Genomic DNA, 26,903 nt, shown 5'->3' with positions numbered 1-26,903 from the left:
CCGTATTAAGTAAGATTACATCGAAGGGGTTGTAAAACTCAGATATAAGTAAGCACGGGTAATAAAGGCACGCACCTATCTCGATCAGCGTGGAAAGAAGTTGAAAAAAGACGCGCATTTACGCGTACATGAAAGACGTACAGATGGGTGAAGTGAAAAACGAACCGCAGCTACGATTCGCAGAAAGAATCGCTCGACTGCTTTGTAAACAGAATTTATTTTAACAATATATTTGTTTACTTTATTATTGACGTTCAACAAGTACGCAAATCGCCATGCTCGATAACGAGGCGGTGAAAAATATTTTGAAAAATCGAAATTAATCCCGTTAGATTATTTATGCATATATATTGTAAATTCTACAATTTTTCAATCGTATCTTTTGTCGTTCCTTGAAAATCCTGTTTCGGCATTTATCGCACAAAAAATCTACGGTATCCTGAATTTCAGCTGAACGATATATTCGAATTGTCTAATGGCAATAGTCCGATAGTTTTCGAATATAGTACAAGATCAGAGACACGGTATATAACCGGTCTTGATCGATATAAACATTTGTACGTATAACCGTTCTTTGCGTACGATGAAATTTTACGCTCACCGATAAAAATTGCCAGAAACGAGATAAACTGGCTAGATGGAAAAACATAAAGCAAAAAGAAAAAAACAATTCTAAATTACGAATAACGAGGTAAAGAAAACTTACAAATTGGACCGTCAAGTTCAATCTGTTTTGCAGAAAAAATTTTCTATCAAGAGATTAGATATTAATTTTGCAATTACACTACCGCTTGAAAAATCGCGAATAAATCACGGCCGATGTATGTTACGAGGTCAAAGGTCGGTTATAAGTCAATTTTGTCGAGTTGATCTGGAATATCCGAACATTATACACATGTAATGTTATATATATTTTCTCGGTATTGATTTTTTATTACATGTTTTGCTTCGTTTCGCATAAAATTTATATGCGCTCAGACAATCGATACACGAAGTATTGTTTTTTTTTTTTGCCCCCATATTTGATTGTGAATGAAGCTACGGCGTTATAGACTTTGATCACCGGGTGTTTTTCTCGCACGCATATCGCTGTCATGACATTATATCCCTCTGAATTTATTGTCATTACACTTTTTCGCCTCTTTCGAAGTCGAAGTTCAATCTCCATTTTTTGCTCATTTAATTCGTTCTCGATTCATCGGACTGCTTATTGGGCGCGTACCTATTGGGCTTTAATGTTTCCTGGAATTAATATTACAACATCGTGGAAGAGTGTTATAAAATGATCGAGAATCTTATCAGCGCTCGTGTCTTGTCCGCGTATAACGTGACTTTACATTTTTAACTTGTTACGTATAATCATACAAAATAAGAAAGAAACAAAATCTTGCAAATAAAAGATACGGTGGTTTGAATCTCGCATATAACGTGCTCGTAACGCGGTTATCAAAACGTTACCAGTCAATTAAAACTCTGATGTTCTCATGGAAAAAAAATGAAATAAAATTAAAAAAAAGAAAAACCAGCCGCGTATCGTACGGTCTGAACGAAACTGCGGAGGGAAGGAGGAGAAGCAGAAACTAAGAAGGAGAAAACATTCGTATATAATATCCTACAATCGTTCTCCCTCTTCGCGTCTTGACGTTGTGTGATCTTAAATCGACCAAAAGGATTATAATGTCCGATGAGAATGATAACTAATTAGTTAATGCATGTATTAGAATATTATCGCGGCTTTACGAAAACTTGTCGTATATGTATATGACATAAAAAATACCCGCGCATCAATTTATAATTGCAAATGCGCGCGCGCGAAGAGCGTGGAACAGTAAGAAGAAAAGAAAAAGATGAGAAAAGAAAAGTAAATAATTGCGGCGGGTTCGACACAATTCCCGCAGCTATGTAACGTATAATTATACGATAAGTATAATTACGGATTATAATACGGATGAAATCGAGGATCGAAATTATGCATATTCCGTTTGAATGCAATTACAATTACAATCGAAAAACTGTTCGATCGTACGAGAGACGAGTTACTCCTATTTAATGGTTTATTGTGTGAAAAGGAGGCAAAATTGGTATTTTAAGGTCGAGTGCAAGTTTGTAATGTGAGTCGTAGGTGAGCCCAAGACGAATGTTGCAAATACGCGAGGTTAAAAGACCATTGCCTCCTTGTTCCGCACGATTCTTTATTCAGGGTGAGGAAAAAGTATAGAAACCCTTGGAAATCTGGCAGGGTACGGTGAAAACGAAAAAAATTACCTAGGTTAAATTTTAGGTCATTTTTAACAAGGGATTCAATGGTGACCCTTTGATTTGACCTCAAATCTCATCTTCAAGGACGATTTCAGATCAACTTTGATTTTTCAAATGGAAACCCCAATTTTTGGTGCCAGAATCAGAAAGAGCCGAAAATTTTACGTTTAGCTCTTTTCGATTCTCGCGCGAAAATTTGGGTTTCCGTTTGAAAAATCAACGTTGATCTGAAATCGTCCTTGAAGATGAGATTTGAGGTCAAATCAAAGGGTCACCATTGAATCCCTTGTTAAAAATGACCTAAGATTTAACCTAGGTAATTTTTTTCGTTTTCACCGTACCCTGCCAGATTTCCAAGGGTTTCTATACTTTTTCCTCACCCTGAATAAAGAATGTATACCCAGAGGCTTGGAGCGGATAATCGTGCGTAACGTTCTTACATGCAACGCTGGGACGTAATACGATAATATCGCATTGGCGGGGAATTATCGTGGCGAAAATTTACCATCCACGATCTATCTACAGTAGAACCTCGATTATCCTAACTAATTGGAACTGGGCATAGTTCGGATAACCGAAGAGCAATTTTTATGTTAGGGGGTGATAAGATATACAATACAAATTTGAATCCACAGTCTGTATTAAACGTCGAATTATACATTTCAAACATCTTTCAAACACCGAGCTGTTATTTTATCGGTATAAGCAACGTTACAATCGGACTTAACGAAACTTGAAACTGCGCTTGACGAAAACTCGCAGAACCGCAACGAGTAACAAGGTAGTAGGTGTGGATTTTCGCGTCCCGAGAAGATGTTTGAGTGAGGAATTCGTCGGGGAAGGTCATTTTTGAAAGGAGAAAAACCGTTAGGGTTCTCTCGGCGACGTTTCGGCTGTATCCGTCAGGATTAAAGGACATTCCTAAGCCGTAAGGTATTCATCACACGGCTGCGATGGACGTACATTTCGCGCACAAGAATGTATTTTTCGAGCCAAAGTCCGGACGGATCAAGTCGTGCTTCGGACAATCGAGGGTCGGATAATCGCGGCCCTATCGTATCCATTTTTGCCGACGCAGGCACACTGAGAGAGAATCGAGTGCAGCAGAGAGGGAGAGAAAACGGCGAGGAAACTAGGAAGGAAACGGGTTGCGGTGGGGTTCGGATCGGATCGGCGATAATATGGCGAGGTGGCGGCGATGTGCGAATCACGTATCGCGCCGATTACGAGAAGACGGTGGGGATCGCAGTGGTGGATGCAGACCGTGAACCTGGAGGCTCGTCAGTTTCGCGTTCATCTCCGAGGACGACGGTCGGTCGGTCGAGTTAACGTTATTCCACGTACTGCGGTATACATGTAATATTTTATACATATTTGAAGAGACACCGCAGGAGCTTTTTTTTCGACCTCGAGAAACGTAGAAATATATATTAAAAAGAAGAAGAGGAAAGAAGAAAAAAAAAAAAAAGCAAAGAAACAAAGGGTAAATCTGCACAAAGAGAGAGAGAGGGAGAGTCGGAAAATCAGAAGGAAGGAAAATCGTTGCTAACTGAAGAGAGGAGAAGACGAAACGCGCCTCTTATACGTATATGGTATAATACATTCACGGTGAGTTTCTATTCATTCATTCGTTCGTGTCTCATTGTACATATACGCACAAATTTATACACATTAATCACGTGTGCGCGTGTTTCGCGAATTTCGTATATACACGTATAGCATGTATTATATGTAAAACAGATACAGTTTTTTGCTTCTGCGTTAAAGCGTTACGATCGAGCCGTTTGCCGGTCTACGGAATCGCATCGCCGATTGTACGCGGAACACACGCACGTGCGCGTCTTTAATGTTGTTTTTAAATACACAGTGTTACGCACTTACACGCCCGCGTGTATAATACGTGCGAGGCAAATATTTTCTCCCGGTAATATTGCAGTAAAGTTGGAGAATTGGGATAATCAATCCTCGTGTCCAGCTACCGGTTTCCATGTATCTTGTTATTTATACAATACGTACACGATGCAAGTATGCGTGTACAACGTATCGCACCGCACAGGAAAGAATCGGTATACATGTATAACTATAATATTGATTTAAGTCGAGCGGTTGCATTCCGCCTACTCCTTTTTTTTTTCTATTTTCCCTTCTACAACTTACTTAAGTCTCGCGCTTCTTTGGTCAGCCGGCCTGGAACGTGCATTTCTCTACGTAATTATTAACCCACGTACACGTACGTACATCAGACTTGAATTCGCTTTTATTAGCGTGTCATTCTTACGTCTGCAATATATTATCTCTGCACGCGTTCGACTTGAATCGATACTGTATACGTACAGGTATACGTTCTCTGTATTATTTTACACGCTTGTACAGTTTTACTCTTCAAATAGTTATTCGTTGCGTGATGTGTGCGCAACTATTAGTCGCAGAGGGCGTGTGTAATTCTAATACTTTTGGAATAAGATTTGCCTACGTTATCAGCAGGCTTGACGCCGTGTTTTTCGTTAACATAAAGAGAAGAAAGAATTACTTTTCAACTTGCAAAAAGAAATATTAGAAATTCTAATTGTTTTTTCATGCCTACCATACAAATGTACGCATAAGTTGTAATTGGCGGGGGCGGGTTTCAAATTCAATCCTAAAACGCACTTCCGTTCGCAAATCGGTTCCCGTAAACTGCGATCCGAATCGGCGGTTTAGTCTGCAGAAATTGACCCTCCTGCGAATTTTACCTCTGCATTCGCCTTATGTATAATTTGTACATAATATACGTGTAATAACTTGAACTCGACGGTTTCTTTTCGTTTTTTCTCACGCGGCAAATTTTGATTCGAGTATAATGTTGTATTGTGTATCAATATTTTCCCAACTCTGTAATATATAATCTTTGAAAAAACGAGAGGTCAACAACAATTCCAAAGAACAAACAGGGGGCTAAAAAGCGTACGGCATTTAGGCGTGTGTGTGTATACATATTCATATACGCAAAGCATCGTCATTACTGATATTGACTTTTCATGCCAACTACGCGTATGTACGCGTATATATATATATATATATATATATATATATATATATATATATATATATATATATATATATATATATATATGTATATGTATATACACAGCACTTGCGTAGTGGTCGATGTTACAGGTTAAAATTACTGATAAATAATTGATGAACAATTTCTAGAATTCGATAAACGATGCATTTATAATAACTCTCTCGACTGATTCTCAATATTCTGTACGTATAACGTATTATCAGAAAATATGAAGAAAATTCTATTATTGCTTGCGACGTGTATATTTTTTTAGATTTCTTATTTGTTCATTGGAACTTTGACGGCGAAAAAAAGTAAGCGTAAAGAGACATGTATACCGAACAATTTATAGTTCTATAAATATGTATATCATATCAAAGACTTTTTAAGGCTCTCTGATTTGAAGAATATATACATATATTGTTCAATTGAAAGGTGACGACGCCATGTACTTCACGTTCCGAATTAGAACTGTCATCTTGGGTCAACTGGCTGAATTGTTCTATAATTAAAGTTTACACCTTACAATTGATTTTAATAAAACCAGTCTGTCTGCCACCCTACGAGCTTTGTAAGCCGCATTCTCAGATTATCGCCATTTTCACCAAACGAGATTCGTCGGCCATTCGACGTTCGAAATATCGAAAAATTCTTCATTTATACGCAGGTACGCGAAATTGTCAATTTCTGCAATACTCGCAGTTGTCTGTGTTATAATTGTTCTGCCATTTTGTCGTCCCAGCTTCAAGCCGTTACACGGTTCGGCTTACATTCGCGTAAAAATGATCCATTCTTCTAGACTTCCAGACTTGTTTCTGATGTCTCTATCGTCGGATGAAATCGGGTCACGAACGTCTAAAGAAAAATCTAAATCTGATTCCTTTCAATTCGTCTGTGAGAACGAATTATTGCGAATGATTGTTCCCTGATTTTTAATTCAATCCGAAAAGAACGATTAATTTTCAAATCCAAACACTCGCCGTTGAAATTATATTATACGTATATCGATCGCAGGTCGCGGATATTTTTCGTCGCGTAAAATACAGGAATATGTTTGCGTGTGGGTGTACATAATATAAGATAAGCAATGACGTGTAATAATTCTAATGAATTCGCTTCAAAAAATTGGTTTCAAGCCGTGTTCACGTTGATCAAATATTTGTTTTGACTTTAGAGCCACGTGTGTGAATTAAGAATTGGATTATAAAAACGAGCGAACGAGCGTCGGGAAAAGTAGAGATACGTATACTATGTCGAGACAAAAAAAAAAAAAAAGAAAAAGAAAATAAAAAAAAGATCTAACAATATTTCGCAAATTCATTAAAATAATTCGCGCATTTAAATTTTGTGATTCGTGCAAGATTCAATTTAACTCTCTCTCTCTTTCTTTCTTTCTTCCCCGCCCTCTTTTTCTTTCTGAAAATCAAATCGAATCGCATAAAGCATCGTATGTGTGCAGTTTTTTTTTTGTTCGCCTCGCGGGTTTGCGCGATCGCGATTAAAATAACAACGATTAATTAAACCGCTAAATCTTTCACAGCCGTCGAACGGATATCGAGCGTGCGGCGACGATGATCGCGTTTTTGCAAAGAACGTAGTGGCACAGTTGCGTAAAAGGCCAGCGGCTCACGTGCGCCGGGTTAAAGACTCGCAATCGTCAAGTTGACGTCGTCGCGGTTTATACGCCCGCGGAACAACGACGACGATCCGATTGGTCGCGGGACGCGCACACCTCTCGACTCAGGCGCGCGCGATTTGCTCGACGAGCAATTTACAAGCATTTTATCATTGTTGAACCCGTAAACGATGCAGGTAAACGTAAAACCTGCGAGGCACGACGGACCCCCTAAGCCGATAATTATATTCCATGGCTTTTGAGCACCGGTTACAAGTCGGTTCGATCTGTCTCGAGCAAATTCATCGTTGCACCGCCATAATTTAATTTAAAAAATAAATACGAAAAAAAAAGAATAATTCCCGGGGTACGCCGGAACCCCTTAAAAAAATTATTACAAAAATACTTTCATTTTTTTTTTTTTTTAATTTTGTTTTCTTCGTGGAAAATTTTTCAGGGGTCCGTCGTGCCTCGCGTTCCTCCTTCGTGTACTATTTTCTGTGAATAATGTTTCGCTTCTCGTGGTAAAGTATACGTATATGTATACACACTGAGAGGAATTTTTATTTTCAGTTACCGCTCGGTCCTTGACTATTTTCATTTTTTACCACAATCGACAAAATATAGTTCTAGGTAGAAAATGAAAATTAATTTTCTAGCTTTACCGGAAACTCTACTATCAGCTACTATTCTTTCTCATCACGATCACAGTTACTATATTTTCTTGCAACTGTTGCGAAAATTTAACGCTTGTGGAACGATAAATTGACGTTAAGGCCTTGTTTAACTAAAATAGTAGAGTAAACCTCACAAACTGATTTTGCGTTGCAACAACCAAAAAGGGATCGACGATAGCGCAAAATGGTTACGCGTACCTAGTTTTTCGTAATCCCAACAACGTTCAAACAGTTTTTTTAACGACACCTGTTTTACTCAATTTTTCTAGTTACTGCAACAAATGAAATTTTTCTCAATGTGTATCCGAACCGCGATATGTACTTGATGCAGTAATGTCTGTTGGCTAACGAGAGACGTACGTTTTACCGTTCAAATTATACACAATTGTATAACGGTTGACGTGTAAAAAATAATAAGTGTGTTTTTCGCGCCTTTCCGAACAAATAATATATAATTATAATACATATATACATATATATATATGTGTGTGTGTGCGCGCGCAGGTATATCACACGATATGTGAAAAACATGTTATTCCAAGTTTTCGCAGTTACATATTACAACATTATATATATATATATATACATTGTATATACCTTATATACTAGAATCTTTATACCCTTACAGTTATTTTCCTGTATACATGTGCACGTACACATACGTGTAGATATATCAACGCGTTCACTTTGCGAAATCTAATCGGTATGAATGACGAATGGTGTGGATTCGGTAATTACGCATCATATTATTTATACACGCAGTATGTAGTTTGCTATTATTTTCTCAGACGTAGGTTATCAACACTTTGCAATTTTCAAACGACCTGCATGCACATTATTGCACATGCTGCGTGTAAACAGCAGCGAGTTCTCAACGTCGATTCGTGGATTATGTTCGTGAAAGATTTCTTTGTAAAGTGAAAAATATATAAACATTTCTCGTGTATCGGTATCATTGTCAATTATGGTTAAACGTTAAACCTTAACATCTCGTCCCCCGCCCCTCTCTGTACTCGTCGAACAATCCCGATTGGTTCTTCTTTCTTGCTCAACGTACGTCGAAAGTTTATTTATCGCAACAAGGATTCGGAAGACCGCGAACTGTACCCTAAATTAATACAACACCTATATTATCAATCAACGTAACTAGTTATATGTACAGTGTAACCCGAAGCATTACAATTAACATCGCAATCAATGTCGTCTCTTATTTCGTTATAATCGCGTATGTTTATTACACCGTTCAATCACCCCTGAGTTCGGTTATTACACGAATATTGAATTAATTTATATGTCTTTTTTTTCTTTTTTGTCATCTTCTTTTTTTTTTTGTTTCCGCTTCAACGCGCTTTTGTTAGTTAATTCACTTTCCAGCTTCTGCTAATATGCGTATATACACACGTGTGCGTGTGGGTAATTGTGCTTTTATCACACTGAGACGTTACGGTATAATTTACGTACAGAATCGAAATTCGATATATTCGCGGTATAATAATAAATTATCATCGTACGTTACATGCACACACGGCTGATGAAATATTCAATCGCGTTACGCAACGCGACGTATTCGCGTTCTGTGTATGCGTGAGCTCTCACTTACACAATCGGGATGGTGTGGGTGTAACAAAGCGTGTAAGTATATCGCAGCTTATGCCGTGACGTTTGTCAGTTGGGTACGAATATCAACCTTGCCCTTGTAGAAGCTGCCGAATGATAATTACAACGCTTTCCGTCCTTCAACGGTGCATATCTTCTTGGATGTATTTTGCACAGAGTTAAAATTTCGAATGCCGGATAATTCCGACTCCTCTTATCACGGTATTTGCAAGAGCGCATTATCGTCTTGCGAAATCGCGGCGTCCGCGCTTTACAGTTGCTCATTTTTGCGTCTCGTTATTTTACTCATTTTATAGATATTATAATTTTTAATACATCGTAGTATGCTTCGTTCGAACGAACGTCGAGGGAAATTTAATATGCGAGTAACGAGATGTGGTTGACAAGTAATTACAAAAAGTCGTCAAACTTTTTCGTGCGACAAAAAGACTCGCGTGCAGCGCGCGTGTATCGCAGAGAAGAGTTAAATTGTCGTTCGAAGTGTGATAAATAAATGCTAATTACGTCTAATTAACATTAGCTCCAAATTAGTTTCGTTATACGCGGTAATTGCAAATCGAATATCTATACATATATATATATATGAAATAGCAGCGATTAATTTCGTTGCTCGTTTCTGCTTCACGAATACTTGTCAGATACGTACAGATACCAACCAAAAGATTATCCCGCGAACGATAACCTCGCGTGACATTATCCACATCACGCATGTAATTTTACTATCACGTGCATAACGTGCAGAGCATGCTGCGGCGTGTTTGTTGAGTAACGAATCTTTCATATCTTGATAACTCCTGACACGAGACGCATATGTGTGTGTGTGTGTGTGTGTAGTTTATGGTTATCTCTTGCCGAAAGACCCTTCATTTTAACCGATCGCGTCATGCAACAAACGTTGATGCATTCTCGTTCTATATAACAATTTACGTAAGAACAATTATCACTCGGAACCAATCAGAATCTGATATTATAAAACTTGCGACGACAATACGTATAATTATGCGATTTATTGGTGGTAGAATAATTATGTTTAGGGGTTGAACGCATTTCTACGATTATTGTTAAAGTTCGATTGATCAATTTTTTTTTTTCTATTTTGTTTCATCTGTGTTCCTTATTTTTCCCTTGTTTTTGTTTTGTCTCTGTAAGACGTATCGTCGTATCTTACATAGAATAAATATACATGCTATACGGAGTGTTTTGAGAAAAATATTTCCAATTCAAACCTCTTCCATCGTAACAACTGCGGTGTAAAGCTTTAATGTCATTGTTATATCATCATTCCCGTGCACATATACCTGCACTTGTAATGTACACAGTGTATTTTGAAATTTTCCGTACATACTTCCATATCTTTCCAGAGATCCGTTGTTGTACAAAGCTTTAAATAGATAACAATACACCGAGTATTTTTTATATCGTTTTTCTTATTTCTATCACTGATCTGCAAACCGTGACGAAAAAAACGGACAATTTACGCCGATTGTTTTCCGAAGCCGCTGCGAAGTTAGATATGTATCCGATCGTAGCGCAGATCGGATCACTTATTGCTGCAGGAATATTTCACGACCGTAATTCATTTGGATTAAAGAATTATCGCATTTTAATCGCAAAGTTTCGACCGACGAGATCATTGAGTAATCCTTTTGAATCGTTTCAACGTTATCTTTATCAAATTCCGTCGCGGTTCATCGATTGGCATTTGCCTTCTGCTCGATTTTCTATTTCGCAATTTATCAAGCCAACGATTATACAATTTGCAAAATGCGAAATGGTTCAAGCTTTTATTTTCCAATAACCGATTCTCACATCCACAGTATGCACAGAATTATCGCACCACGCCAATTTATCACAGTCAAATATAGTTTTTAACATCAAAGGTATAGACTATTTGACAAGAAGTCTCTTGAAATTTTGCTTGTCCGATATCTGCAATATACATATAATGGCTGATAATATTTCAATCGCGATTTGCTGTACGGTTTTAATGTGAAAAAATTGACGCTACGAAATTCTTTTTTATCAAAATTACATTATAGGTATAATATACATATACTTACCTCTATATACGGGGAATTCCATGCGAAACCGACCAACGTCTGACCCTAACCATTACTGTTTTGATTGAAAAATTTTCTGAAACCCTCCCAGCTCCGAATTAGTACCCTGAATATTTTTCAAATTTTTTACTCGACTGCTCAATTATTTGTAAATAATTAAAGTCATTTTGAAAAGGACCTCTTTTAAAATTCTCAGAAACTTTATTCTTTATCAAAAACATTTCAAGACCGAGCCCGTCACGAACCAATTTTTTTTTTCAATTTCTTTTCAGCGCTTTCAAATGTTCCAAGTGGAAAATAGAAGTTACGAGATCTTTTCAGGAATTTTCAGACCGTTTAAACAATGTTTCAGTTGATCAAAAAAAATTGAGAGTCCTGAAAAAAAAAAATTCCCATCACGGACCCGGTCTTGAAATGTTTGTAAAAAATACAATTTTGAGAATTTTTTGAGAATTTCAATCTTTTTCAAAGTCACTCTCAATATTCGTAAATAATCAATCGGTTGAATATAAAATTTGAAAAAAATTCAGAGACCTATTTCATAGTTCGGATAATTGCAGAAAAAAAATTTGGACGATAATCAAAAATGGTTGCGATTTCTAATCTTTGAACACGAGTCTCAAGATCAGCGTTACCATCTCAAAAATGATCTCCTGTACAACATGTAATACGGCAGGCACGTGATTCGTTTCTTAAATTTTTATTATTCAAATTTCTCTCTGAAAGAAAAAAAGAAAATTTTTCGTCACAAAAAAAAAAAAAAAAAAGTACCTACACGGTACAAAGTCTAAACGAAAGTGGTTTCAAAGATTCGTGATTCGTTTCACAGCCTGTATTTTTGTTCAGAATTTAATCTTTTATTCCCCTTTCTTTTTTTTTTCTTTTCTTCTTTGCATTCCGCGTTCAATCGTACGAATTGCTTTGAATTTCAGAATTGGTCGAAGAGTAAAACCAAGATGGTGGTACCGACAGAACGAGCTCTCCACGAGGCCATTCAAGTCGCGCCTCTTCTTCTCGCGGATGATGTCAGAAGACAAAAGGTACGTAGGTAGCCGTTTGAGAAAGAAGGTCGAAAGGCTTTTAAAGAGCAATTTAAACAAAAAAAAAAAAAAAAAAAGCAGACCGGTAGTAAAATATTTTTCTTGTACAATTATTGTGTCAATTATAGAAATTATACAACTTTACATTATAGGTGTGTACGAAAATTTGCGTGTAATATTTATTTTTCGACATCGGGTTTTGTCATATCAATCGTTGTGCAAAAAAAAAAAAAAAATAAATATAATAAGAATAATAATATTAATAATAATAACGTATCACCGCAGACTTGTGAGAATTTTTATTTTATCATTTTGATTTATTACGCTCGTTAAGCGAGTGTCGCGATACCGCAAACATTTTATCGGCTATGGCGAGTTGTCCAATAGCGAACTGCCACTCGAGACAAGCCTCTGTGGTCGCAATTGACGCGTCACGTTTCTGTAATTCCTTTTGGCCGAAGCGAGACTCGATTATACGTAATGCAGCGTGTACGTAGATTTTACGATCGTGTGAAATGTTCAACAAGCGTTTAACAATATTTTGTCAATTCGTTTCGCCGCCGATTATCGAAGAGATTTAACAATATCGTAGCTGTAAAATTGATCGGCAGATTCTTGCGAATAATTTTTCTTATGGAATAACAATTAGCTCTCGAACACGCGTGATTTAGGACAAAATGATACCCGTATCTTTACGACTTTTGGTCATAGATTACAACGGTGTTTCATACTTGGTTAATCTTCGCGTTGCGCCAGTCGTTATATCACGTTATTGCGATATTATAAACAACGAACGAGTCTTACACGCGTAAAGTGCGTATTTATAGGTATAGGAATCATATCGTGATGAAAACAAAACCGATTTTGACAGAATTGAAGGGCGGGTGGAGATTATAGGCGAAAAACATGACCCATCGCAATTTTGTATGACCGGCGTTATAAATAATACAAGTTATTTATGTACCCATCATACGTAGTTTTGCACGAAATTGGAATCGCGAAGATCGAGCTGATCGTGAAATTAATAAATTAACGCATCACTGTGACAATTACACATGTTGTTTTACAATTTTTCAGGCTCTCGTATAAAAAATTCACCCGCTACTTTTTACGCCTACAATATTTCTAATTCGTCTATATTATCTACGTCATGTGTATATTGTGCAATCGTTTGTACGAAATACGAGGAAATTACACCGTCAAACTACGCGTCGGAAAAGAGCCTGGTTTTGTTTATTTCTCGTATTGAATGAGCAAGCGAGCAAAGTTACGCAAGTTTTCGTAATCGCAACGGCGACAATACCTTGTAATTAAATCGTATTATAATTATTACTATTTCTTCTATCGGGGAAACAATTTTGGAAATCATTAATACGTGCACGACGTTCTCTGCATTGATTTCGTAATAATAATTGGCTGTAATCGAACAGAAACAAAAAATAAAAGAATTAAAACAAAAAAAAATAAAGCAACGAACAAACTTCGAGTAATTCGTTTTTCTTCCCTATTTCTTTATAGCTTATTGATCGTTCTCGCGTCTCTCCATGTTTGACCTTACATTTACGAGGATCGCGGTTCACTTGATCATTCTATTTAGGAAGCAAAAATGTGGCCGCAGTTTAGCGATTCTCAATGATCCTGATTCAGAGCGAACAGTTTTTTTCCAATAACCTAAATTCGATAGTATACATTGTACGTATATAGATGATAGTTGGACGCGATACCAATCACGGATTTTCACGCGTATAAGGTACCGTAATATTATTTACGCGATAAATTTTAATCTGATATTTATTTCTACTCCACAAGCATTTTATATAGAGTAAATAATGATTACAGCCTTGTAATTTGTAAAAACAAAAAATCTACCCGGTCCTGAAAATCTGCAACGGTGTTCGTTATCTCGGTTGAACACATTTTATCGGCATATAATATCTAATATCCGAATATATTGATCGTTGAGAAAATTTGCGCAGTTTACGACACACGTGTATACACGTAATGTCAAAGTGAATAAATAATAGTTCTCAGCAGTGTCTAAATGAGGATTAGTATAATATAAGAGTCTTATTTGTCAATTTATATTTATCGATTCGCTAATTATCATCGTCCAACAATTTTTATCTCACGTATAAATCATCGAATCGACGTCCCGGAAATTTTTCCTCACTCCGTAACGTACGGTTTATAGATACGCGTATATACGTACACACAATATTCGCAATTCGCTGCAGGAATACGAAAAGTTTGTTTCAAACACGTCGGTAAACGATAATGTACGGGTCAAGACTTAATTGCTCTCTATTCGTTCTTGATTTATCCGGCATTCGCCACTTGATGCACACTATATATATATGTCTCTGTGCGTACAATATCGTAAATATAGCACGGTATTTACAGACATTACACGTACTTTTAACGAGTAATCCAGTACATCGCGTCTGGAAATTTTTTTTCCAACAAACCGGAGGAGGGATCGTAGAGTGCAAAGGGAACACACACGTGTCGTTTTCTATCTCAGCAGTGTGTCTCTGTGTGTACGAGCCTGTTTGAGGATAGCAGAAGAAAATCGACCACAGCGTGCAGGCAATGCCGACCCGCCAATCTCATCACGCATGCAAATTGTCTCGTCTCGTCTCGTAGGAACGACTTGACGAAGGCACTTATATTACCGTCTAACAATAACTCGTCGCAATATTTCTATCGAGGAAAGATACGCACACAACGCCTGATCAGCCAAGGAGCTTGTTGGTTGTTCGCTTGAAAATTATTAATACTCCTTTGGTAATCTTATTACGAAACGGTAGAGCTTCGAGTATTTGTCAAATTATTGTTACGTTCGTAAACTACTGTGTTTTTCCTAATGATGCATAAAAAAAAAAAAAATAAATAAATAAAAAAAGTAACCACAGAGGCTGCTATTCTTGAGAAAAGAGCTTCGATATCGATTATTTATGTCAAAAAGTACCGTAACGTTGAATCGAAATCAGGTCGGAAAGTAAAATTCTTCGTCATCACGATCGTTAACTTTCATCCGTATGATGTACGACGTACGATTCCATTTCTAATGGCAATGACTGAACTGATTTCGCAACATTGCGAACGTATATAACGTAAAGAATTGTTCTAGAATCGGAAGACTCTCCCCCCCGCACTTGCGATCCAACTTCTTTTACAAGCTGCTGCAACGATCGCGCGAATTTAGTCTGGTTCAGCAATTATAGTTGTACACCGAGTATAACTTTAACCTCGGTGGCTATTTAATTTACTCCAATCAGTTGCTTATTCTTAGTAACCGGACTATCTTACGTGAAATTTCTGTTCGATGCATACAGAGAGCTGGGGCGTTACGTGTTACATTATCGTACGTAAATATCCTACAATATAAGGATACTCGAGTTACAATGCGACAGAACTTGTACAGAGAGAAAATTGAAGAAAAAACTAATTATGATAATTTATGTACGTTATACTCGATAGTTCGGTTTTATTTTTTGCCGAGCACACTCGAAATCCCGCATCAATGTACGCCAAGAAATCGGTACTCGTTATCAATGACTGTTTATTATGCATTCGCACGTATTCGCGTATTTGGCGAAAAAAAAAAAGAATCTATTCACCTCTCAAAATTTCTCACCTTTAAATTCATACATACCCGTAGCCGTTACGTAATGCGCGCGAGAGGAGAATATTTTCTAATCAAATTTTATCCTTGAATCGATTGATTGTCGCTGCCCTTGCCCCCCCCCCCCCCCCCCGCCGCGCCTTCTTCTTCTCGTTTGCAATGCAAACTTTTTAGCGATACAATTGGATTTTTGCACGCTGTAGATATTGTACGTATATATTAACGAGTAATTTAAAATTTTCAGATAGAAAATCGTCTCGCCCAGATGAGATTTTCGGCCGCTACAACGCGGAAGATTCAGTCCGTGTTCTTGTCCGAGGTTGAAAATGGAATACGTCAACGACCCTCGTCACTGCAAATGGAGAACACGTACATCCCCGAACTGCCCGATGGCACGGGTAAGTTTGGTTCGAAAAAAAAATTCGTTCAGCTAACTAATTAAACGAAAAGTTTATGGCCCTGATAGATAAGAGAGGATAAAAAACCGAACGGATGGATAATAATTTCTGCGTTAATTAATAACCTTAAAACTAATCAACGAAAAAACGATTATTGTTACGTTATTGGACTGAGAAATAAAGAATTAACAAAAAATGGTGTTAATCTGCAAATATTTTAACATACCAATTAACACCGCGAGATCATCGTTTGTATATAATGGATAATAACATGCAAGCGATATTTATATTACGGTTGTATCGCGTCGTAAATGTACGGATAAATCAGTAGAAATGAAATTAACATCGCTTTTGAATCTCGCGCTGATGTATAATTTATCCCCGCATGTATATTACCAAATTGATAATTTGTGATTGTGAAAAATAGCCCTATGTAAAGAGTTCTTGGGGCGCTGGCGTACTTGGAAAACCACTCGCTAGGTTCCAATATAACAAACATTCACGGGTTGTTGGAAAAAATCGATTTCAAACTTTGATAAAGCTGAGTAAACATTAATCAAACAACAAGTTCCGCCGTTACTCTTTGGAGCGCACGGCGCGAGGCTTAATTTTGGGATTTTCAAAGGCCGCTGGCCGGCAGTGCAGTAAACTTTTTCACACGAAATTATTACGCTTTCTTGTATCGCTCACGATGCAGTTTTATAGTGAACGTCTATAATTGTGATCGATGTAGGCATAGAGGTTGTAGATTCAAAATTGCAGTCGAATCTATTTATTAAATTCTTTCAAATATCTTTATTTTTCTTTTATTTCTCTCCACATTATACAAGGAAACTGAAATATTATTAATTAAACGCTATACACGCGATGATTTTTACCTCCGTGCGCGTGTATATATATATGAAACGGGAGAGAAAAAATTAAATAAATCACAGAAACCCGGACAAAATAAGAAAAATTTAATTGAATTTAGAGAAGATCGTATGAGATATAATGTTTTCTTTTTTGACATTCCCCAGAGTCGGGTTTATTTCTGGCGTTGGACCTTGGCGGTACCAATTTCCGTGTAATTCTCCTGGAACTGGAGAACGGAGTCGTTGTCAAGGAAGACGTCAAGAGGTATCACATTGGGGCCGATCTCCGAGTCGGGTGCGGAATCGCGTTGTTCGATTACCTTGCGGAGTGTGTCAGTGACTTTGTAATCGGACAGGGTGTCCAGGACATCGAACTTCCCCTGGGTGAGGAGAATTTCCAATTCGTTTTTATAATTTCTGATCATCGCAGAGCAATTACTAACCGTCTTTGTTAATCCCCTCCCGCAGGTTTCACGTTCTCCTTTCCAATGATCCAACACTCCCTGGAAGTTGGTATTCTCGTTACGTGGACCAAGACGTTCAACTGCCAAAACGTGGTGAACAAAGACGCCGTATTACTGCTACGCGAAGCCCTCGAGAGACGGGGAGACACAAAAGTGAACGTTGTCGCTGTTCTGAACGACACGACGGGGACTCTGATACAAGGCGCTTCGCAGGACCGAAACACAGCTATCGGTCTGATCCTGGGAACCGGAAGCAACGCTTGTTATCTAGAAAGAGCCGACAAAGTGCAGCACTGGGAGACGGAGAGACACGGCGAGAAAGAGGTGCGAATTCCTGATGAAATCGAGACCAGAAAGAGAAGCCGAAAGTCGATAATACAACAAACCATATTAAAATCGGTATTCGGAAACTTGCCCATTCGCCCTCGCGATGCAGTAGATGGGAAATTTTTTTGTCGTAGACAGATTCGCGGATTTGTGTATTGATATATTTTCTTCCGATTTGCTGGCTTACGCGATAATTATACCTGCACACGGCTGATAGGATGGTGCTTCCGCGTTCTGATGTACAAGGTACAAGCTGTATCATTATCGCTGATTATATCGTTCATGCATACATACTCGGGGAATGCAACGTACAGTATGCGATATTGAACATGGTATGGATTATAAGAGTACGCAAGTATAACCCCACCCTGCACTATCCTGTCAGTTGTGGATGTCAGGGCAGAACTTTATATTGCCTCCGGGTCTAGATATTGTGTAGTTAGGTGTAGGGATTCTCATATTGATGCGTAAATACCTGTAATTATCCAATTTTCATATCCCGTGAATAATAACGGCTGCTTCTGACGTATTGCAAGTAAACTCAGTTAATCTCGTTCTATTTTAACTGCATATTTCCGACGTATGAACGAAACAAAGTTGTCAATGAATTTGAAAAAAGTAGGGAAAAAATAACGTAGAACAGACAGATAAATACGCCGTGTATTCAATTCTTTTCCAGAATTTTCACGATAAACAGTTTAATTACTTGCTAATGCACAGGTACATGGCATATACGGTCTCATTTTTTTCATACGAAAGCGATAAACGTTTTAAAAGGAAACAAAAAGTAGTTAACAAACTCTTGCCTGGAACAAATTGGCGGGTCTTTCGCTTGTTTTACTATTATTTAAGAATTCAAAATCCCCGAATTGTTGAACAATCATTAGTTAATGAATGAACTATTTGGACAACGAATTCTCATATGCGCTTTGTACATTTGTTATTTATCAGAATGGCTACTTGTTTTAGGTAATAATCGACATCGAATGGGGCGCGTTTGGAGACAACGGAGTACTAGACTTTATCAAAACTGAATTCGACCGCGAAAACGACGCGAACTCGTTGCTGGTCAGTTCGTTTACGTAAGTGTACCAACATTTTATTATTAATTGTATACCTGTTTATGTATAAAATTGTTTACATACCTGTCGTTCTACAAGGTGCAGGATTTTGCAATTCGCATTTCTTACGTTTATTCGATTTCACGCACGAGTTGACGTTACATTTGAACCGGAAAATACTGTACGAATAAAAATATGTTGAGAAAGTCACGAACGTTGCACACGGTATTGTGTCGTATGTTATAACAATTCGTTAACCTACTTCCCTTGAATCCAATTTGTTGGATAGAAACAAAGACTAGTTTTATTGTTCAAAATTTTCCTGTAACAATTTTTTCCACGTTACGCCGGGTGAATATTTTCTAGGACATTAATTTTATATTTGTTCATTTTTTATCTCATTGTGTCGCATAGGTTTGAGAAATATATATCTGGAAAATATCTGGGAGAATTAACCCGCATCACACTTGCTAAACTGACGAAAGAAGGACTTCTATTCGAAGGACATGCCCCTGGCGCTCTCCTCACCCCTGGGAATCTCACGACTGACCTGGTGTCTCACATCGAACAGTGAGTTTTTTTAAATCTAATTTCCTACATTTATACAATGCGTATTACTATCATATCTTACGCACGAATAGACGGCAGTTTACGTGACATATTTCGAAATATTAACTTTGATTTTGGTCAACTTTTTATTACGCTAGAAATGGGTACCTACAGTGAGGGATAAAAGTATTCGTACAGTGGATAAATTTAAATAAAATAAGGAACAATTTTTTAAATGAATTTATTAATTGAAACGTGTGCTGTTTTATTTCATGTCTGGACACTAACGTATACAAACATATAGAATCGGTCTTGTTATCTTGTGCTGTATAGACAAGTCGCTGTTATGGCAAGGACAAAAGTATTCGTAACATATAGTGTAGCTGTGTAGCACTGTAGTAAAATTTTGTTCTTTTCACCGCATCTCCTATACTCATGTCAACAACTTACAGAGATACTCTTGATGGAGGCAGCAACAATACAAGAGATGTTTTGGCCAGATTCGGGGTGACAGCGACTGAAGAAGACATTGCCATTGTACAATACGTTTGCGAAATTATATCGAACCGTGCTGCTCTCCTGGTTTCTATATGTAAGAACCATTTGTGGATTTTATTCGCTGAAATTTGTTGCTTTTTTCAAAATTACCACCGTCTATCGGCAGTATTTTATCAACTCTTCGCTTATTATTGTCAATTAGGTCTTGCAACATTATTGGAAAAAATCGATCGCGAGGAATCGACTATCGCAGTCGACGGTTCGCTTTACAAGCATCATCCTCGTTTCGAGGGGTGGATGAATCAGTACATTCATCTTCTGGCACCTGGACACAAGGTATGCAATCCTCTCACCGCATTATTAAAAAAAAAAAAAATCCTCTCATCCATTGAACGTATAATTAGCAATTTTTATTTGTTTCACAGTTCAAGCTCATGCATGCAGAAGATGGAAGTGGAAAAGGTGCTGCACTAGTAGCAGCTATCGCATTAAGGCTTAAAAAAAGACTTGAATGGGAGGCAATCGGTGATTAAGTTTTTATTACTATAATCATGCAGAACATTTGTTTCATTCCTCTCTACCCCTTTCTCTCTCAGTTCACCCGTAGCATATAATAATTATCATTACGTTTATCAAATTATGTTATATCGCAAAAATATGAACCAGTGAGTCAGGCGTGCAGTCTGGAATAACGACCACAGAACGAAGAAAGAGAAAAAGAATCACGTGATTTGAACAACGTTTGTTTAAATTGAAAATTCGTCAACGTTCTCATCAACGCAGCTTACAGCGAGTGAAAAAAAGCTCTGATTCCGTGTGGATAGAGTAAAAAAAGGAGTATGAATTGGTCCAAAATATTTAATCATTCCGTGAAACTTGCAATCATTCGTGTGACAACATTGGTGTTGTTAATTGCTGTGAAATTACGATAAGTTCGAAAATCAATATCGTAATGTTCAGTAGTGATATTTATTTTTAACTTCTCTTACACTTTATTACTACTCGTTTCACGCAAGTGCCGAATGGAAATTACGAAATTCGAAGGACTAGAAAAGAAGAAAAAAAAAGTACAATCGTTCACCTTTTTTTTTTGTCATCATTAGATTCTCTCATCGTACAGATAAGATCTTTTATCATTACACGGAGTGTCTTTTAATGTTCGAATATGCCAACGGAAACTCTATTTTCCAATTATACGTTCCTTAACAGCTATAAGTTTTCCTAATTTATGAAATGTTATTCAATTCTTCAAAGTTTGGGGGCAAAATCTGCTGGGTTTGTCAACACAGATTCCAATATTCAGTACCTATTAAAGACATATTTTATGTGTCGTAAACGTAACATACGACCCCGTTGTGCGAGAAATTGCAATATACTGTCAAATTATTTGACGGTTTTTGCGTACTACTTAGAGAAACGCACAAGCTTCTTCGCATTATTTGAAAGAAATATCCGACCTAATAAATGTTACTCTCGATAATGCATTCTACGTGTATTTAAAATTTTTTATTCTCGTCTCTTATTTTCGTTGCGAAAGATGGTAACTATAAGGTTGTCAAGTGTTGCCCGTATGTTTTTCGAAAATATACTTTTAACTCGTTCGGAACGTTGCTTTATCCACCAGATACGTTCGTAACAAATAATTATAAAAATCACGCATTTTCTTACATAGAGTACCGTATTGTACGGAATAGGAGTTGAGATATTTGGTGCTGATTATGGCTAGAAAAAAGCCGGACTTGAATTATAGGCGATGTTGTCCTTGTGGGTATATTAAAAATAAAATTCCTGAAACGAAGTCTTAGGCTTGGAAGTCGACTGTTATTCAGGGTCGATTTGTATTTAGAACAGCACGGTATACATTGCATTATTGGATGGTCGTAAGTATGGTGGATATAATAATGTATGCAGTACGCCAAACAGCGTCTGATACGTTAATAAATATAGGATAAATTTGTATAGATAGATATCGATGAGATGTTTTTGTTAAATATGATTGGACACATTATAATAGTAATAGCGTTTATAAACAAAAACAAACAGTTATTTCTTATACTATATAAAAAAAAATATATATATATATATATATATATATGTATAAAACATATGTTATGATATTATTTATTTTAATAAAATATTCTTTATTCTAAGTCAGGTATCAATATAAGTTATACAAAATTTAGTATATAAATATCATGACCATCATTATTATATATTGTATTTGTAACTTGTTAATACATACATACGTGTACATGTATATATATATATATATATACATATATACATACACAGACGCATACATATTATACACTCCCAGTTGTACTTGGGCAGGAGTTATTTTATAAATAAAAAGAAAGGAAAAGAAATTCGCACGTATTAGCAGAATTCGTTCGATTGGAATGTGATTCTCGTATCATATCTGTCCGTAATCCGTATCCCGCTTCTAACGTGCGCGAAAAGTTTAAATTTAATTTCTATCGAAAATTTGTCAGTACGAGCGTTGTGAAAACATGTATCATCAGTCGCATATACGAATTGTTCTACGGGAAAATGTTGAATTCTGAATTTCAGTGAAAGCTGAAGTTGACAGCTTCGAATGAAACCCGCATGAAAAATCGCTTGTTCTCCGAAGACGTACGTCGATATTTTTCAAGCTCGCGTTATCTCCAAAACCACGGCTGGATAAGCTTTTCCGATTATTCGTCGTACGTAATCTATTTCTTATCAATTTATATCAGCGGATTTGTCTGCAACGGTAAAACGACTCTATCGCCGTTAGATTGATTTAAGATTTTGGAACCTATCCTTAAGTACTTTCGATTTGAAAACCCCGCCGTCCTTTCGTGCTTTTCGATTAACAATTGAAAGCAGGAACTCTAGCAGCTCTCGAAAACGGTGCATTGTTCATTCGTGGGGACATTAAAGATTCGGAGCTTTTATAATCGCAAGTCTGGCGTTTGGTTTAGTTTCTTGTAATATGCATAAGACGAAAGGTAGCTCGAGGCGTGCAGCACGGAAATCGTTTCAAATACTGCGAGTGTAAGTGAATCGTATGATATACCCATATAGTATAAATTATACGCAAACGGGGCTGTTGCCGAAACGTTATGAATCGAGATAAATCCCCCGTATAATTAGGCGTTGGATTTTACAGGGTATAACATAAATCGCGTCTAAATCGCGGGTAAAGGTTGAGGAGCTTATAGCATGCCTATGACGAAAATATTGATCTTGTTGCTAGGCGGTTAAAAGCGGGTTATTCAAACGGTGTTCGTGGTTTACAGTTTCCTCCGCAAGATGCCGGCGTCGTTGTTCCGCGAGTCGAAGTGACAGTTCGGAACTGTCAGTCGGGGTGGTAATGTCGCGTTTTCGCTGCTAATAAACGTCCTCGTTAGCTACAAGCGGCTAGTCGGCGAATAAACGGCTATAAAATACAAGGGGATTCGTTCGGTGTGAGATGTGCTCGCGATTAACCACCGATAAATACACGACATTACGCCCGAAAGCTCGGGTTGCGTACGCTCGAAGGAACGGCTCGCCGGCTCGCTCAGTCTACTGGAAGATTCCATTGTGAGTGGATTTGAAAAATTTACATCCTCCAAGGAATCGTCAGTTTTCTCACGTCTCGCCAACCCGCTAATCAGACACCGTCACATATCAAGGTACGTCAAAAACCCTCGATTACTCCGCGTTCTTATTTCGAACGATTAAACGACCGTCGTTCGAAGAAACCCGAGTAAAAGTTGGGCGAGAACGGAGGAACGAACGAACGAAGCAAGGAGCGAGCGAGGCTATACAGTCAGTCAGTCAGTCAGTCAGTCGAGTCCCGTCCCTCTCGTTTCAGCTGGTCTCTCAGCTGACGAGCAGAGCGTTGGCTGCTGCTGCTGATGCCGATGCTGTACTTATTCGCTGACCGGTTCGTCGAGTCGAAACAACGCGTACGATAGAGCGAGAAAACGAGAGAATGAAAATAAAACCTGGAAGGTACTCGGTTGAAAAGAGAAGAGAATCACAAGCCTTCCCGGATACCTTCGCTATCTTCTGTACGAAATCACGTTAATCGGGTATTCTTACGTACGTTTCGTGTTCGTCGGGTCGAAAAAAAAGAAAGAAACGCATGTATTTTATTTTTCTTTCAAATCCCTGCGTTGCACGTTCTATTCGGCTGATACCGTACATAGATAGATGGAGGGATAGATTGGTGGGCAAGTTAAACGTACGGTGAAAACCAGTTGCTGACACAATGAATACGAACGCCGCGACGACTGTGACACTGTTTTGTAAATTGCATCGAGCGAGACTTTATGCCGGCTTGCATGCATACCCGCACAGATGTCGTGTCAATGTGTGCATCTTGCATTTCGATACACGTGTAACGTGTGCATCGTTCTAATCTTTCTCCTCCATCTCCTCATCCTACTTCTTCCTCTTCGTCTTCTTCTTCCTATTTTTCATCCAGTAACGTCACACGTTCTTAAAAAAAAGTTTCAGGTACACACATACGTACGCGTAACGTCGTAATGCAATTCCGTCATGTATTCAGTGTACGTAATGTATGCATGTATGCATGTGTATGTAAAACATGACTCCGGGGTTACATGGGTCTCTCAAAATAGACATTTTTGTATTAATAATAGTTTTAACGTGCCTTGAGTCAGGTTTTTGGTTGGTTTCTTTGCTTTTCTCTCCCCCCTCCCCCCACCTCATCGACCCTTCTCCAAACCGCTCTCTCCTTCTCTCTCTCTCTCTCTCTCTCTCTCTCTCTCTCTATATCTTTTTTTCACTAGTTTATCCAACCGTTCAATAAAACTCGTCCTCTTCCCGTACTCTTAATAATAATAGTTACATTTCGTGGGCTGTTTCCTTCTTTCTCTCTCTCTCTCTCTCTCTCTTCAACGCTCCATTTGTCGATTTTTTCAGTTTTCCCTTAGTTATCGGTCGAATTCTTTCCATTTTCATTTATCGCAGGCTACGCGTGTACCGTACATTAAAGTCGACGTCGAGAGTATACCTGCCCGTGTCTAGTATCGATGTAGAGCGGTGTATGTACAGTGTAAGGATGGATATTGACTTTTTGGAGCAGCGACCGCTCTTTATTTCCTCGTTACGTTTGTGTGCGTTCTTTCAACATTTTTATTTCTTCATTTTTCGCCTCGTATCGTATACACCTGCAATTACATGTACGTATACCATACGGAAGTATATCTCGTTCGTTGGTGTTGTAAATTTTTCTTTATGAATCATCGTTCCACGTTACCTGCGTACAGGTTAGTCACTTGTTGGCGATCAGCTGATTGGACCGACTGCAAAAGAACTCTCGGTATTTTAGAGGGTTTCTTTCTTTCCTCTCTCGTTAATTTTTTCTCCTCAATTAACCGATGCACGTTGCCAAAACATCCGAGTTATAGAATTAATTCGCAATTAGGTTCGTCCGTAGTGTTTTTCAGTACCATACATTTACGCACGATGTACCTGCGCAATGGAAAAACTGACTGTGAACTAGGAGAAATAAATTTATTCACCTCGAGCGCTGCCTCGAGATCATAAAAAAGAAAAAAAAAAATTAACAATTTTCCTTATCCTTCCGTAACGTTGTCGGGTTAACATTCGTTTCGAAATTATACCTATGGATGATGGTGGTGGATATACGAATGGAAGGTATTATACTCATTTGCATATTATTGTTGAGCAAAGAGCTGTGTTTAGTAATGTATATGGTATAATTGTTGAATTTATAATAGCATGCATGTGCAAGCGGTGAAATATAGCTGCGGCATGAGTAATTCTGTAATCGCGATTAAATAGAACAGAGAAGAAGAAGAAGAAGAAGAAAAAAAGTACCGCAACACGTTTCCTTGCGGCTGGGATTTCATGAATTCTATATATACGCGCAATACATGATATAAGATATCTCGTGACGGCGTATCGAATGATATTCCGGTTTTCGGAAAAGTATACATATTTATGTATATCATATACCGTACACACGATGTGTATCGGGTACATGTATCTATAAATATTGTACTTTATACGCGTTTCGTCGTTTCACGATCAGTCAAGCGTAAAACTAATTGTGAGCAATGATCATCGCCTATCGCATTACGTGTAAAGTCGTTCGAGTTTTTAGCGTGCGTAAAAAATATGACTCGGATCGTCGTCCGCGTTGAATGAAAAGTCCGTAAGATCGCGTACAGCGATGATGATATTTTTAACAATAACAACAACAAGAGCAGCAGCAACGAGGGAAATAACGCGTCCGATATATAATAAGCTGGGCAATTTTACCGCTGCAAACTGAAACAATTCGTATTAATCCTTCAAAGGTCGAGAACAAATTACCACTCGGTTGTACATCATATGCGTACACGTACCTATATGCCTATGTAAAATACATATTGTATATATGTATATATATACATATGTACAAACCGTGTGCGGCACCGCGGCAACAATTGTTCGTTGGTTTTGCCGCTCCTCATTTCTTTCTCGTCCTTCTTCTTCCTTTTCCTCGGCGTATTTTCGACCTTTGAGAGGTGTGCGCTCTACACATGTGTCTCGGCCCGGCCAACGTTATGCGGAGAGAAAGTATCAGGCTTATTCCCTGCTTATTCCCTGCAACAGCACCGGCACATTTCCTCTCATGCGTACGCATGTAAGTATAAACACACGATCTTGCTACACATACTCTGTGCCTGCGCAGTCGCACAATGCGATTGTTCTCTCTTATTAACGTTCTCGCGTACTTTGAAATTTTTCTATTCTTTTTCCCTCTTCTTCGGTCTTTCTTTAGTCCCTTTTTTTTTTTTTGTCATT

The 26,903-nt window shown here is 37.9% G+C and overlaps 2 protein-coding genes across 5 annotated transcripts in view; both read left to right on the top strand.

Annotated features, from left to right (window-relative positions):
- Window positions 1-16,321, top strand: part of LOC124185722 (intraflagellar transport protein 88 homolog) — a 29,089-nt gene extending 12,768 nt beyond the window's left edge. For 2 of the 4 annotated variants that reach the window (XM_046576772.1, XM_046576764.1), the window contains exons 17-18: window positions 12,207-12,314; window positions 16,184-16,321. In XM_046576772.1, coding sequence (XP_046432728.1) covers window positions 12,207-12,314; window positions 16,184-16,187 — 112 coding nt within the window. In that variant the 3' untranslated portion in view covers window positions 16,188-16,321. Of the gene's footprint in view, window positions 1-12,206; window positions 12,315-16,183 lie in introns of those variants that run through there. The other 2 variants (XM_046576789.1, XM_046576780.1) reach the window with 1 other exon arrangement.
- Window positions 16,205-20,623, top strand: LOC124180820 (hexokinase-2-like). Its single transcript, XM_046566646.1, has 8 exons — window positions 16,205-16,337; window positions 17,357-17,575; window positions 17,660-17,979; window positions 18,952-19,064; window positions 19,458-19,613; window positions 20,045-20,184; window positions 20,293-20,426; window positions 20,516-20,623. The coding sequence occupies exons 1-8, from the start codon at window positions 16,205-16,207 to the stop codon at window positions 20,621-20,623; spliced, it is 1,323 nt and encodes a 440-aa protein (XP_046422602.1).
- Window positions 20,624-26,903: the final 6,280 nt, after the last annotated feature.

Source organism: Neodiprion fabricii, chromosome 1 (genome assembly GCF_021155785.1).
Source record: "Neodiprion fabricii isolate iyNeoFabr1 chromosome 1, iyNeoFabr1.1, whole genome shotgun sequence".
Classification (NCBI taxonomy): Eukaryota; Metazoa; Arthropoda; class Insecta; order Hymenoptera; family Diprionidae; genus Neodiprion; species Neodiprion fabricii.
This window is presented reverse-complemented; position numbering and strand designations above follow the sequence as displayed.

Bases quoted from the DNA above. Each gene is read 5' to 3' on its own strand.
- LOC124180820 (XM_046566646.1), top strand. From the start codon at position 16,205: ATGAGATTTTCGGCCGCTACAACGCGGAAGATTCAGTCCGTGTTCTTG. The intron at 17,576-17,659 runs GTGAGGAGAATT...CCCCTCCCGCAG, and splicing joins GGACATCGAACTTCCCCTGG to GTTTCACGTTCTCCTTTCCA. The intron at 20,427-20,515 runs GTATGCAATCCT...TTTGTTTCACAG, and splicing joins TTCTGGCACCTGGACACAAG to TTCAAGCTCATGCATGCAGA.